The 13,490-nt window shown below is 47.6% G+C and overlaps 1 protein-coding gene across 1 annotated transcript in view; it reads right to left on the minus strand.

Annotated features, from left to right (window-relative positions):
• Positions 1-1,434: 1,434 nt before the first annotated feature.
• The window catches only part of prr36a (proline rich 36a), a gene marked incomplete at its 3' end in the record, with an annotated part of 66,053 nt that continues 53,997 nt past the window's right edge, over positions 1,435-13,490 (minus strand). The window contains exons 4-6 of the mRNA XM_084318388.1: positions 9,773-10,242; positions 7,058-9,592; positions 1,435-2,495 (exon numbers count right to left, since the gene is read on the minus strand). Coding sequence (XP_084174514.1) covers positions 1,435-2,495; positions 7,058-9,592; positions 9,773-10,242 — 4,066 coding nt within the window. The remainder of the gene's footprint in view (positions 2,496-7,057; positions 9,593-9,772; positions 10,243-13,490) is intronic.

A 13,490-nucleotide genomic window follows, 5' to 3' on the forward strand; every position in this document is an offset into this window, starting at 1 on the left:
AAATGCAGCATTTTACTTCATCAATGTTTTTCCCTCTAAAGCACAGAACAGGCATTGGATATCATGTTTAGAGTCAATATTTCTGTCTTGAGCTTCAGTAGATCCTCATATTATCAGTAGTGACAGTTCCAGTGTAAAAACTAATTATTAAAAGAAACCTGCCCGACGACAGGGATAAGGATGTGTGTCGTCAATCATGTGTATAGTTTTGGCTTTAGTTATTTATAAAAAATATATATAAAATATTGACCCATCTCAAACACTGCCTTCTTTTCTTGATCCACCAATCACAACCGCCGCTTAAGCGGATAGAGAAAAGAAGGCGGGGTTTGAGATAGGTTTAAAGTAAGAGGGATGCAAAATACTAGCAGCAATGTGGCCACAGTGGGTAAACAGAGGGAAAGCAAGGGACAGTTAATGTAAAGGAACTACAGTATACCAATCAGTTGAGTGACCTCAGCATGATAATGACCATTTGGCACAATTGGTGTTGGTGTGTTAGTGTGCGTGTGTGTGAGAAAGACGGGCGTCGAGTTCTAGAGTCTAAATGAAGAATCATGGGATTGTTATCCGGGTGGAACGTTAATGACTTCGACACCCACTGAAAATGTATATCATGTCTGTGTAGGCGTGCGTTAAATACGCATGAGCGCGCATCACTCACTGTAGTGTTGGGCTAGCGAGTACAAGGTGTCAAGTTAAAAGACAAGGTATATCGAAATGGTGTAATGCAGTAGTGTGCTATGGGCTGGTGTGTGAGATGCAACTTAAAACTTCATTACCAGCACCAAAGTTTATGTATTTGGGGAAAGAAACTGCAGAACCACCATAAGCTAGTGTGAGAGTGTGGGTGTGCGTGCGCCCTGTCCTAGTATAGTATATAGTTCATGTGTAATTCCCTGTACCACCCTAAGCTTGTATTTCTACATGTAGGACATACTTCTATTCCTATACGTCCGACATTAAATAGGGAGGTGTAGTGGTTAGGTCACTGTTGTTTCCGGCCGGTCCACCTCGCTTGAAATTGCAACGCATTTCCAATGGACGAGTTTCTAAATAGTCTTGTTTAAAAAAAATAAAAGCATGAACATTGGCAGCATGGTGTACCTTTCCGTGTGTATTCATCCACAATCTATAGCTAAACTATGAAACAATTCGCAATTAAATAGTAAAATTACATCTTAATTTTATTTAAACCAAAAAAATACGCTTAAACAATAATGTTAGTGATAGAAGGGAACTCATTTGGTGCAAAAATGGAAAGCTTGCCAATGTTCATGAGGCAGAATTATTACAATAGCCGATAATAATAAATGATCCCTATACGGGTGGACCACGCGGGAAACTACACCTCCCTATAGTGACCTTCAGCTGAAGGGTACCGTGTGTGTACAGACTATCTTCTAAATGTGTGTGTGTGTGTGTGTCCCTCCCTCAGTGATGCGTCTCCAGCTCCACCACCGTCCACTCGCCCTGCGGGGAGCTCCCGGGAGCCTCTGGGGAAAAGCTACTGACCGAAGTGACCGTGGCGGAGGGAGGGGTGAGCGGGGGCAGCAAGCTGGGCCAAAGGCTGCTCTCCAGGGGGCTCAACGTGCCCCCGCCGCCCCCCGGCAGGAGCAGGAGGGACGAGCAGCCGTCTCGGGTCAGCAACAGGGTCTGGTTGATCAGCTGCTGGACAATGTCCACTTTCTTACCCCAGTCCTCCAAATCCAGCGGCGGGGGTCGGTCGGGGGACTTGGCGGAACGTGGCGAGGGGGAAAGGAGGTCATCCTGGGGGGGGTTGTCGACGTGGGGATGTTGGCGGTCGGCGGGCCTCTGGTGGGGGGAGTCCGGAAGAGGAGGGCTCTGGGTTGAGGTTGAAGTGTTTTCGTCTTCGTCAGACGTCACCCTTTCGAGGCGACGGTCGACCCCTTTGTTCAAATCTTCTTCCCTGGGTTTCCCCCGCTCTTCGGCCTTAGGAGGCCCCTCTCCCTCCTCCCCGTCGCTGTTCTCCAGGGCTTCGTAGATGGTGCAGAGGCCAGAGGACGGAGATAGCGGCGCCGCAGTAGACTGGCCTTTGGGACCCTGCTGCTCCTCCAGCTCCTGCTGCCACTGCATGATCTGCTGCCTCTGCTGCATCTCCTGCTGCTGCTGCTGCAGCTGGAGCTCCAGGTGGCCCCTCTTCCGCTTCTCCAGCTCCTTCCTCTTCTTCGCTTCCGCCTGCTCCCTTTTCTCCTCACTCTCTTTTAATTTCCTCCTCTCTTCCTCATTCCCCTCCTCGTCCTCCTCGGCTGGGTCCTGTTGCTCCCTGCGTTGCTGCAGCTCCAGGAGCTGCCTCTGGTGCTGCTCCAGCCTGCGGAGCTGGGGGCTGAGCGCCTGCGGGCCCCCCACGCCCCCCGGGCTCCTGCTGGGAGGCGGTCTGGGCGGGGTGGGAGCGTCACAGCGGTGTATGATGATGTCACAGTGGGGCCTGGGGTGTGCGAGGGAGTGATCGCGGCGGTGTGGGAGCGGCAGCCCTGTGTGCAAGAGGAGGAAGTGGGGAAGAAGGAAGATCATGGTGGCGTGGCGTTATAAAAGGTGACGGGCAAGAACAGATAAAGTGAGACAGCAGTGCAGTGTGGGTAAAAAGCAAGAGAGGTGGGGGTGGGTGGGTGGGAACTCGTAGAGTTCGTAGAGAGAGAGAGAGAGAGAGGGAAACATCAGCAAGAGAACAGTGGCAGCATTGTGGCCCAAAGCAGGAGGAGAGGGATCGCATTACTTTGGTCCTTTCAACGATAACTAGGGCAGAGTATCGGCACCGATTAGATAACTATTCACAAGGTCCCGATTTGATTTAGATTTAATTCAGTTATGGTTTCAGGGGTATGTATGGTTGGCGCTGGTTTCAGGGGTGCCCGCCATTGTTGTTAAAAGATGTAATTTGTTTAACTGGGTTTCCGTTAGCTCTATTGACCAGCTTATACATCTCTATAATGAACCACCATGGATTCTGAGGGTCAACAAAACTCGTCCTAACTTAATTAGTGAAAGTTGGCATTGTGTTTTTGAAGGGATCAACAGAAAGCTCAGAGCCTCAACAAGAGGCCGGTGGGGTGAAAACACAATCGAAAACTCTAATTCGAAAACACAATGGGAACTTGCAATAATTAGGTAGGACGAGTTTTGACTTAAGCCTCAGAATGCGCAGCAGTTCGTTATAGAGCTTTATATAATATAACATGCAAAGCTGGCAGGGATTAAAGCAAAAAAATATCTCCTGACTGAACGTAAAAAAATTTGAATCCCCAGTGTTTCCCACAGGATTAGTGAGACTGGTGGTGGGTGAACCTCTGCCCCTCCAGAGGGGTCCGGGGGCATGCCCCTTCAGATTTTTATTTAATTTTTTTACGTTTTAAAGTTAAATGCATCAATCTGGTGCACTTTGAGAGCAAAATTAAGAGGCTAGATCTATGATGATCTTTGTGCTCAAAACACAAAATCGACTAGACACTAGAGCATACATTTGAGCCATCAAAGAAATTAAGCAAAAGTGGTTGCCTGTGTTGAACTAGTTTATTTTTTTAGAAGAAAAAAAAATAGACTGGATTACTATTACGACTACTACCAGTGCCAATACTACTGAAACATCCCTATTGGCAAACTTTATATTAAAAAAAAGAATTAAAATAAAATATTATATACATATAATCAAATAGACGGAAATCCGTCTCAAGACTGAACGCTTTAATGCCTGAAAGCTGGTCAATAGAGATTAGGTTTCTGTACCCAAGTCCAGCAGAAACTCAGTGCAAGGCAAACTACAGATCTGCAGGATGGGAGGCGTGCTAGAAATAACGTTTGTTTATTCCACTGGATGTGTGATTCTCACCAGATAATATTAGATCTTGGGAAGAATAAATTAAACCATACGATATACAAGCAGCGCAACACAGATGAGGACAACCTGTGTAGTATTTAGATTGGTGGAGGTAGTATTTAAAACATGGGTTCTTGAAAAACACTATAAATAAAATGTATTATTATAATAAAAGGTGAACAGTATAAAATTGTGACGGACACTCGTGTGTTGTGTGGAAGAGGGGGATTTAGGCAGGAGACTTAAAGCAGTGACTTTGCATCCACAACATTCGTATTGCATGAAACCCCTTCAAATAAGAACCAAATATAAAATGTTCTAAAAGAAAAGCGGCCAAATACCTGTATACGTATACACATTACTACCAACTTCAGAATGAGGTGAACAACAACGAAAGAAAAGCTTATTGTGAGCAATAACCAGTCTTCATTTGGGAGCGGTGGCTATAGTTAGTCGACTAGTGAGATACATGCAACCATGCACAGCATCGCACACAACTGGATTCATAGCTTGGCTTTAGACTGGATAAATCTACGGCTAAGACAACATTCTGACCTCGACATCAAAGTCACTAACTTGACATTTACAGCAAACAAATAGTGTGAGGATTGACTAACTTTAATGGAAGTAGATAAAAGTTCAAAGCTACCATGTTAAAGTGATCATGTGTAATTGTGGTGTCTGCTGTCCCGTGAGCGTTATGTCTACTGTCTGCATCTTCTAAACCAGTGGTTCGCAAACTACGGGTCGCAACCCAAAGTGGGTAGGCGATAAGTGGGGTCGCGCATTTATTATTAATATTTTTTATGTTCTGGCAACATATTTTGGCTAAATATGCCTCGTTTTATAAACATGTCCATACACATTACATAGTGCTGTAATTACATTATCTAATAAATATGCACGATCAAGTTCAACAACGTGCGCTTTTATTTTGATATTCCCTAATTCCACGTTGAAATTAGAAAAATCCTAAATAAAATGGGGTTGTGGTATAAAAAAGTTTGAGAACCCCCGTTCTAAACATTTACCTTAACCCATTCAGTGCCAACCACGAGATTAGTCGGGTTAACTCGCGAAACGTTAAGCGCCAAGACCCGCGAAAACCAGAGAAAACTGGGGTTTTAATCGTTATTTCTTTTATTAGCAATATCCATTCATTTTTCATCCATCCAGCCCGACGTTATCATTGGGAATGGGTATGAGCTCGAAAAGGGCAAATACCTCTGCCTATCGTCTCCCGGATGGTATTGCACATCATTGGATTGGATTGGGTGAGACTGTGCATCAGAAAAAAAACTGCGGTCCCGGTGTTTCCCTTCGACACTCAGAGCAGCATGGATTATGTGTTTGAGATATAGCGTTTGATCAATAAACGCGATCAATATTTGGAATGGTGATCAGGAATTGGATTAATCTTTTTGCAGAACATCTGATGTGAGGTAAGGGCTCTAGGTTACCAGTCTTGGGTTAATCAGATGTTTTTTTTCTCCGCCATCGCAGCGTGTGTGTGTGCGTAACGTTAGCGCTGACCAAGTAATATATAATAGATTTTTCAGCCCGCTTCTCTAGCGTGCATAAGTACACATATACTATCGATAATCTAGCGTTAATTTGAAAACGATTCATAAATCAGCCAAAAAATGACAACGTGTTTTGTGTATTCCACTAAAGGGCAGCAGGCTATTATCGCAGAATTTCGGTGAAATTACTAGACATCTCCAAAACTATACTCTTATTCAAAACGGTAATGTACCAATGAAAAAAAAAATCAGTTTTCATAATTTTAAGATATAGTTTAAGCGTTCGCAAATTTCCCCGTTTTCCCATTGACTTCAGTGTTGGCACGCTAGCCCTAATATGGTCAATAGGGCGTGGCTCTGAATGAGTTAAGCTTCTCTACTCTGTTGCATCTTTTCTTTTTTGCCTGCAGAGATAATTCTTGGTTTGTTGGTGGTCTATGTGGTGGTGTTTTCGTTTTCCCATTGTTGCAGAAAACACCCCTGCTCTCTTTGAGGTAAGAAACTATCACCTTTCACATCTGGTATCGCGAGAAGGCCTGACCAAGCTGGTCGCACCAGACCATTTGAGGCTATAGAAGCGGCGTCGGTGGTCATAACTTGTTCCGAGCGCACACCCGAATTTTAACCCTTTCACTACAGGAGTTTAACCCTTTACTAACTAAGGGTAACAGCCTGTAGTGTGGTAGTGAAAGGGTTAACCTTCTGTATTGTCGCAGTGAAAGGGTTAATAGCAGAATTACACATAGTCACTTTAAAAAGTACCATCTGTAAATACCTAGAGCCAAGCTACTCAACTGACCTTGAACAGAGAAAACCAACAGCAACATGCATAAGGCCTCAGACATTTGACAGCGGGGGTGCAGTGCACATGCAAAAAAAAAAAAAAAAAAAGGCAGTGAAGAGAGAAGATGGAGGCACCCACGGTGAACCAGAGGAGGAAAAAGAAAAACACAGCAGTGGAGCAACAGGGTTGTTCTGGAATGATGCGACGTCAAAGACCTCCTGGTTGCTTCATGTGCCGGAGGAGGGGGTCATGGATGACGGGAGTCCCGGATACCACTCACGGATGTGGCATCTTTCTAGTAGTGTGTGGTTCTGGACTTGTGAGTTCCATGGGAGTTTTGGTATAAGGGCTCATACCATGCTGGGGGGGGGGGGGGGTTCAGTCTTCCAGAAGCTTCTCCTCATGTCACACGTCTGAATGGGAAAACTTCCAACATTGTCTGTCATATGAATGAGTATGAGAGTGACCGTAACGGCCAATGTATGGCAAGTGTGTCACATAGAAGTAGAGATGTGTAGCCTAACATGGCTGAGAGTCTGTGTCTAAGATTGCCGGTGAAAAGATTGTTTGTCTTGTGTAGAGAGACCTTAATTAGCCACACATTTCACACACCCATGTCAATAAAACTGTCCAGGAAGAGAGCACTTCATGTTAAAAATCATTATCTTTATTTGAAGCTTAGACAAACATAAAACTTTATTTGTGCTCCTTTTTGTGTTCAACTTGGATTACATCGACCCCCAGAGCCTTAAAGACAAACGATGACAAGAACAACAACAGCAAAAGGTTTTTGTTTGTTTTTAGAGGGGGTGCTAGAGAGGGGGATGTCGGGAGGGTTAAAGAGGGGCGTTACTTGATGTATGGGGAGATGAGTTGGGGGGGGGGGGGGGGGGGCGGGGGCGGACTATACGTTACCTGCCAGAGAGTTCTCAGTCTTTTCACAGATAGCTGAGTAGTAGGCAGGCTGGGCGTCAGTGGGATGATCATCCTCTGGACGCTGCTGGGAGGTCAGGGAAAGAGGGGGGTCCGATGCTCCTTCGGAGCCGTCCCCTTGCCCTCCGTCTACGACCGGCCGGGCCGCCTGCCGCCCACACTGCATGTAGTGCAGCTCCGCCGGGTCGGGTCCCGGCTGGGATGGGGGACTCCGAGTGAAGGAGAGAAAAGACTCGTTGGCCTCCTCGGCCTCGTCGGGGAACCCCTCCAGGGAGAAGAAGCCGGGGCTCTTGGTACAGTAGTCACCCGTGGACTGGGAGTTGGAGGCTGTGGTCATGGTGTCAAAGCCATAGGAGGCCGCAGATGGTGGGGAGGACTCTTCCCTGGCACCTTGACGCCCCTCCTCTGGCCCAGCCTCCTCCCCTTCCTCCAAGGCAGACAAGGAGCACAGGGTTGGGGGCTGGATGTCAAAGGCCACATGGTCTGAGCTTCTCCCACCCATGGGATCCTCAAGCTGGGCTTCTCCCTCCGTGTCGCTGGCCTCATCTTCCGTGGTCGAGGAAGATGAGGCATTGGAGGTGGGGGCAGTAGCAGGGCCACCCAGGACCTCATCAGCAGGCAGGGTTTCTGCCTCCTCGTCTACCTCTCTGTCCCCTTGCTCCAGGTGGATTCCCAGGTCTTGGTCCTCTGGGTCAGGTTGGAGAGAGAGAACATTAGCCTGGACAACCTCAGAGTAGAGCTTCCTCGCTCGGTTATAGTCCCCGGGAAGCTCCCCGGGCACACTCGTTTCACTGCTGATGGTGCTCGAGTGGGACACGCCTGGGACGGGAAGAAAAGCCGGGGACAGGGTCTGAATTTGGGCTGGAGTTGGTGTTTCGGAGTCCGCTTGCCAGGGGTTTGTGGAGGGGCTACCTGGGGCTGCCACAGCTGGCTGGAAGGGCTGGGATTGATGGTGGAGGTGCTGCTGGGGCTGTGCCCGGGGTTCAATGAAGGGGTTGGGTTGGTCCCATTGAGCAGCCGGGTCAGAGGGCCGCAGAAGAGGGGGAGGAAGCTGGTTAGCACCACGGTTGAGATTATCCAACCTCTCATCCTCTGCAAAGTCATCCTCATCCGCATTCCCATAGCTCTCCAGCCCACTCTCAGTCACCCCCTCACTAGCCATCTCCACATCTTCATCCTCCTCCTCTTCCACCACCTCGTTATCGTGCCTGGCCCTCTGTGGATCCTCTGCCCGTTCCGAGCCAACGTCCATGTCACACACCCGATCCTCATAGTCATCTTCGTCCTCCTCGAAATCATTGGCCGGTATATCAGGAACCCTCTCGAAGTCAGGTGAACCTGCAGAGGCTCCCTCCATGTCGATGGCTCCCTTCAGACTTCCGTCTCCCAGATCGTCCATGCTCTCCGTTCCCTCCAACACTCCCGGAGCACTGAGCTCCGACGCCCCCTGCTGGCTCACCTCCTCAGAGTCCAGCTCAGAGAGCAGGGCGCCGCCGGCCCGCCAGGCAGATGCCCCCGCGGGCCCAGCCGACCCGGGACGAGACTCTTCGGTAGGCTGAGTAGTCCCGCTCATGTCCGACACGGACACCTGCTGGCTGCCCTCCCGCTCCTCTTCATCCTCATCTTCTTCATTGAGATTGGAGGAGGTGGCCAAGGGAGGCAAGATTGCCGCCACCAGTGGTGGGGCTGTAGATGTTGAGGCGGTTTGGTCCGGCATTAGATGAACCGGCTCTTCATCCCTCTCCGGTTCTCGTTGCGGAGCGGATGCCCCCGTTTGGACGACAGCCTCTACCGGGACAGCACTCTGTTCTCGAGTTACCGGCAAAGGAGCAGGACGTACAGCCAGGTCCTGGGATGGAGACGCTGGAGAGACGGGACTTTGTGGTGGAGAGGGGACAGCAACAGCATCCAGGGCAGCATCCAGGGCTGCCAGAGGGACCGTCTCTGCTGGGGTGTCCTTGGCCAAAGATACCGTAGGGACATCCTCTGGGACTGCCGCGACTGCAGGTGGCATCTCCGGAACAGCTGCCTCAGCTTCCGTCTGTGCTGCTGGCACTTCAGCTGGCTCAGCAATGGTGACGGCTGCTGCTACAGCTGCAACCGCTTCTGCTCTTGCGGTCTTAGACGTTTGACCTAGTTTCTTCTTGATGGCAGTGAACGGACTGGATGGCATGACGGACTGCGTGGGTTTGGGGTGTTTAGCTGCATGAGAGGTGCTGCTGCCGACAGGTTTGTTGGCTGGTGAGCCAGGCAGGGTTCTGCCCAGGGCCGGTCTGTTCGTAACGTAAGGCCGTGTGGCGGGGGGTGCCACTTTCTTCGCAGGTAGATGTTTGGGGGATTCTTGTGCTTTAGGTTTGGAGGTCTTGGGTTCTGCTGCCTTGGTGGGCGGAGGGCGTTTGGAAGCTGGGTCAGGTCTCGAGGTGGCAGCAAGTTTCGAGGGTTCTGTTTTTTTGGTAGCCATCAATGTTGTTGCGGTGGGTTTCTTAATTGCTGTGGCAGAGGCTGGTCTGCTGATATCTGCAGTAGAGAGAGAAAACTATATATTAAATCACCTACCCAAATATGTTTGTGAAAAGTCAAGTGAAGTTTATAGATCATAAAGTATAGTTACTATATCATGACACATTTTAACTGACTAAATGATTGCATCAGAGTTAATTATGTATATTGTGTTTTTCAAAATATCACCACTAATACCTTTCTTAGCACCTGCATTGTTTTTGGAAGCCTGTGCTGCTGTGGTCCTGCCAGCAGAGGGAGCCATGGTGACTCTGGCTCCAGGTCCAGCGGTGGAGGGCTTGACTGTAGTGGTCCCAGGTCCAGCGGTGGAGGGCTTGACTGTAGTGCTCCCAGGTCCAGCGGTGGAGGGCTTGACTGTAGTGCTCCCAGGTCCAGCGGTGGAGGGCTTGACTGTAGTGCTCCCAGGTCCAGCGGTGGAGGGCTTGACTGTAGTGGTCCCAGGTCCAGCGGTGGAGGGCTTGACTGTAGTGGTCCCAGGTCCAGCGGTGGAGGGCTTGACTGTAGTGGTCCCAGGTCCAGCGGTGGAGGGCTTGACTGTAGTGCTCCCAGGTCCAGCGGTGGAGGGCTTGACTGTAGTGCTCCCAGGTCCAGCGGTGGAGGGCTTGGACGAGGATGAAGGCCGAAATGTTGAGGGACCAGCAGCAAGCCTGGAAAGAAAAAAAAGTAGTGTGATGTTTGGGCAGCATGTTTATATAAGCATGTTAACGAAAGAGAAGGGCTGACTTTATCTTTGTTCCCTCTACCAGGTCACATTTCACAGATTAATTCACCTGGTCACTTACATCTATATGATGTCAAAGATCAAAATATCTTTTTACTAAAATTGCCATTTTCTCCTCAGCCAGCGATGTTATTCCAGTTTGTTTATTAAAAAAAGAAACCCATGAAGAGAAAATGGTTTGACTTAAATAAATTGGAAGGCTTTCCGACATGACTTTAAACACACTGCAGTGCAGCCTTTAAAGACATAGACACGCATACAGCAATATCTCACTGGAAATGACGTGCTTTCATACACTTTCCCCAAATGCAAACTGAGCAACGAGCAGAACACTTTTAATTTTAGGCTCTCACCGGTATGTTTTCACAACAAGAATTTATGAGAGTGATGGAGGGGGAGGAAGAGAGTGAAGGCGCAGAGACAAGTGAGATAATGCAGCTGAAAAGGACAGGACAATACATACAGAGGGAGAGAAGAATTTAGGGGAAAGGGAAGAGTGATAAGAGGGAACATAGAAAGAAAGGAGTGCACAGGGTGATGGTGGATGAAGAAAAGAGGAGAAGCTACCCAAATCAAGTCAAGAGTTTTATTTGTCACGGCATACAAGTATACAATGAAATGCGGGGGGTCTTGCCTGCAATGATGTGCATAATACAATAGTAATATATAATAAGAATCCAATACCCTGAGAGAAAGATGAGAACCGGTGGAAGTGGAAGGACGCGAAGAGGATGAGAAAGCCAGGGGATGGAGACGACAAGATCTAAGGTAATGGGAATAGCTATGTTGGGGGAGGGAGGGTGTAAAGGTGGAGAGGGGGATGGTGCTGATGGATGGATACAGCACGTGAGGAAGTCAAATCAATTCTCCATCGAACCCTCAATCTACTCCTCCATGTAGGAGAGGTTCTTATGCGAGACGCACCGCACTAATCGATTCAATCACTGCAACCCAGGGTTGACCTTGTTAACATGCCTGTTCCCACACAGCTCTCACTCTACTTCCCATGCCCTCTCTCCACAGAGAGAGAGAGAGTGTAAGCGGCAAAGACGTGCAAAGCTGTCCAAGAAATTGATTCACCCTTAGGATACCATAAGCTACTTTGACCATTTAACCCTTTCACTGCCACACGACGGAAGGTTAACCCTTTACTATCACACAACCGACGGGTCGCAGACGGTCGAACCTTCTGTGAACAGTACCCAACACTAATGAGAATGATGTGCCACAATAAACTACATAGAGTATAACATCTAGGTAGTCATGCGACCAGTTGAGTGATGAGCCTCAAGCCTTGAAGCACTGAAATTATTAAAAAATAAAAGGGTGGGGTGGGGTGTGCTCTTGCTGTACTGGCCGCCTCAACACCCACTCCTATCTATCAGAGCTCTGGGAGGGTCATCAAAGAGAAGCTTTTCTCGCTCCACAATGGTGGAACAAACTTCCCACCACAGTTGACAGCTGAAACTAGGGATGCACCGATCAGACTTTTTCAGTCCCGATACCGATACATGGGCTTTTTGGGTATCGATACCGAGTACCGATCCCGATACCCATTGTTCAATTAATAAACTGTAAGCCTCACTGTGTGGAAGAGACTGGGATCATTCTTTTGTGCAAGGCAACATCCGGCTTCACTTAAAACATTACTTTCCTAAAATATTGAAACGAAATGTAACAAATTAACAGATATAAATGTACTGAATTGTTAATTATTAAAATTAAACAAAAATAAAAATAAAATATATATATATAAAATTTAAATGTGTCTCAGATACCCGATCTAGCTATTTTAGTCATATCGGGGCCGATATCAATATCCGAGCATCCCTAGCTGAAACCCGACCAATATTTTGCTGTCAACTAAAAAACAAGCAAACCGTTTACTTTGCCCACAAAAGGGAGCGGCAGATATAAAAAAAGGACATTACAGTCTTACGGGACCATACGACGACCCCCACCATCAATTAACCACAATATCCATCATGTCTTTCTTTGGCTTCACCATTCTTCAGAGGCAGACTACAACGCAGACATGAATTGACAATGACGGATGCAGAGAGTCTAAAGGACCTTGAAGACGGCACACCAGCACACGGACGCTGCCCCCACAACCACTGGGCAGTTAACAACAATTGGGCCATTTGTTATCCAGATCAAAGTCAGAGATGTACAATCGAAGCATTGGGTCATTATCATAATAGGGCTACTTCCATCAGATTAGTAAGGAAGCGAGATTGCAAACGCAGCCAAATAACTTGAGATCTATACAACGTTCAGGGAAAATTTCAACAGGAAAAACAAGCAAATAGCAAAATTGAAAAAAATTAATTAAATACAAGCCTGAAGAACTTTGCAGTCGCCCTTGATGGAGAACAATACCGCGAGTGAAAGAGAAAGCAGACAAAAAAGTACATGAAATGAGCCTACATCCATATACATTTCTGCAGAACACAAAATTGAAAGGACCATTCAATCACAGAGGGGGGGGGGGGGGGGGGTAGCCCCTTCTCCATCATCGTGTCTCCATGAGGGGAGTGACTCATAGCCGTTTGATCCCGAGGGACTCATCAAGTCACATACTGTACACACTCACGGGATGGCTTCTTGTGGCGCAGCGGTTTGTGTACTAGTATGGTTTACATGTACCAAGTATGGATTACATTTACTGCCAACAGGAGATTTCAATCAATAGGTTTAATGGACGCGTGGAGCTACATGGTCATTCATGGTGCTTTAATGACCTAATGAGAGGTCCTCCTAAAGGGCAGAGGTCACAGGCGGGACAGTAACCCGATACAGACCAGCATCTCTGAAGGCATTTTATAGCCTTCAGCGTTGTAACTGAGGGGTACAATTCCCTGACTGTATTGATAAGTATGGTATCATTAAACCACTACCGCTTTATGTACTTTAACTACTGGCCACACAGTACATGATATAGATATGATGAACACTTTCCCACCATGAAACCAAGTCCACACAAATGTATAAGTCGAATATTTAATATATAGCAAAGGGTATATACAACGTTCACTTAATGACATTTATGATTTGAATGCACTTGTAAGGCAAATGAGTATTCATAGGCAAATCAACATGTCCAATCTCTGGTTACGCAGGAAGCAAGTATACAACCTGGTTCTTTAGGGAACTATAGCGATGGTACTTAAT

The sequence above is a fragment of the Notolepis coatsorum genome (genome assembly GCF_963971535.1).
Source record: "Notolepis coatsorum genome assembly, chromosome: 7".
Classification (NCBI taxonomy): domain Eukaryota; kingdom Metazoa; phylum Chordata; class Actinopteri; order Aulopiformes; family Paralepididae; genus Notolepis; species Notolepis coatsorum.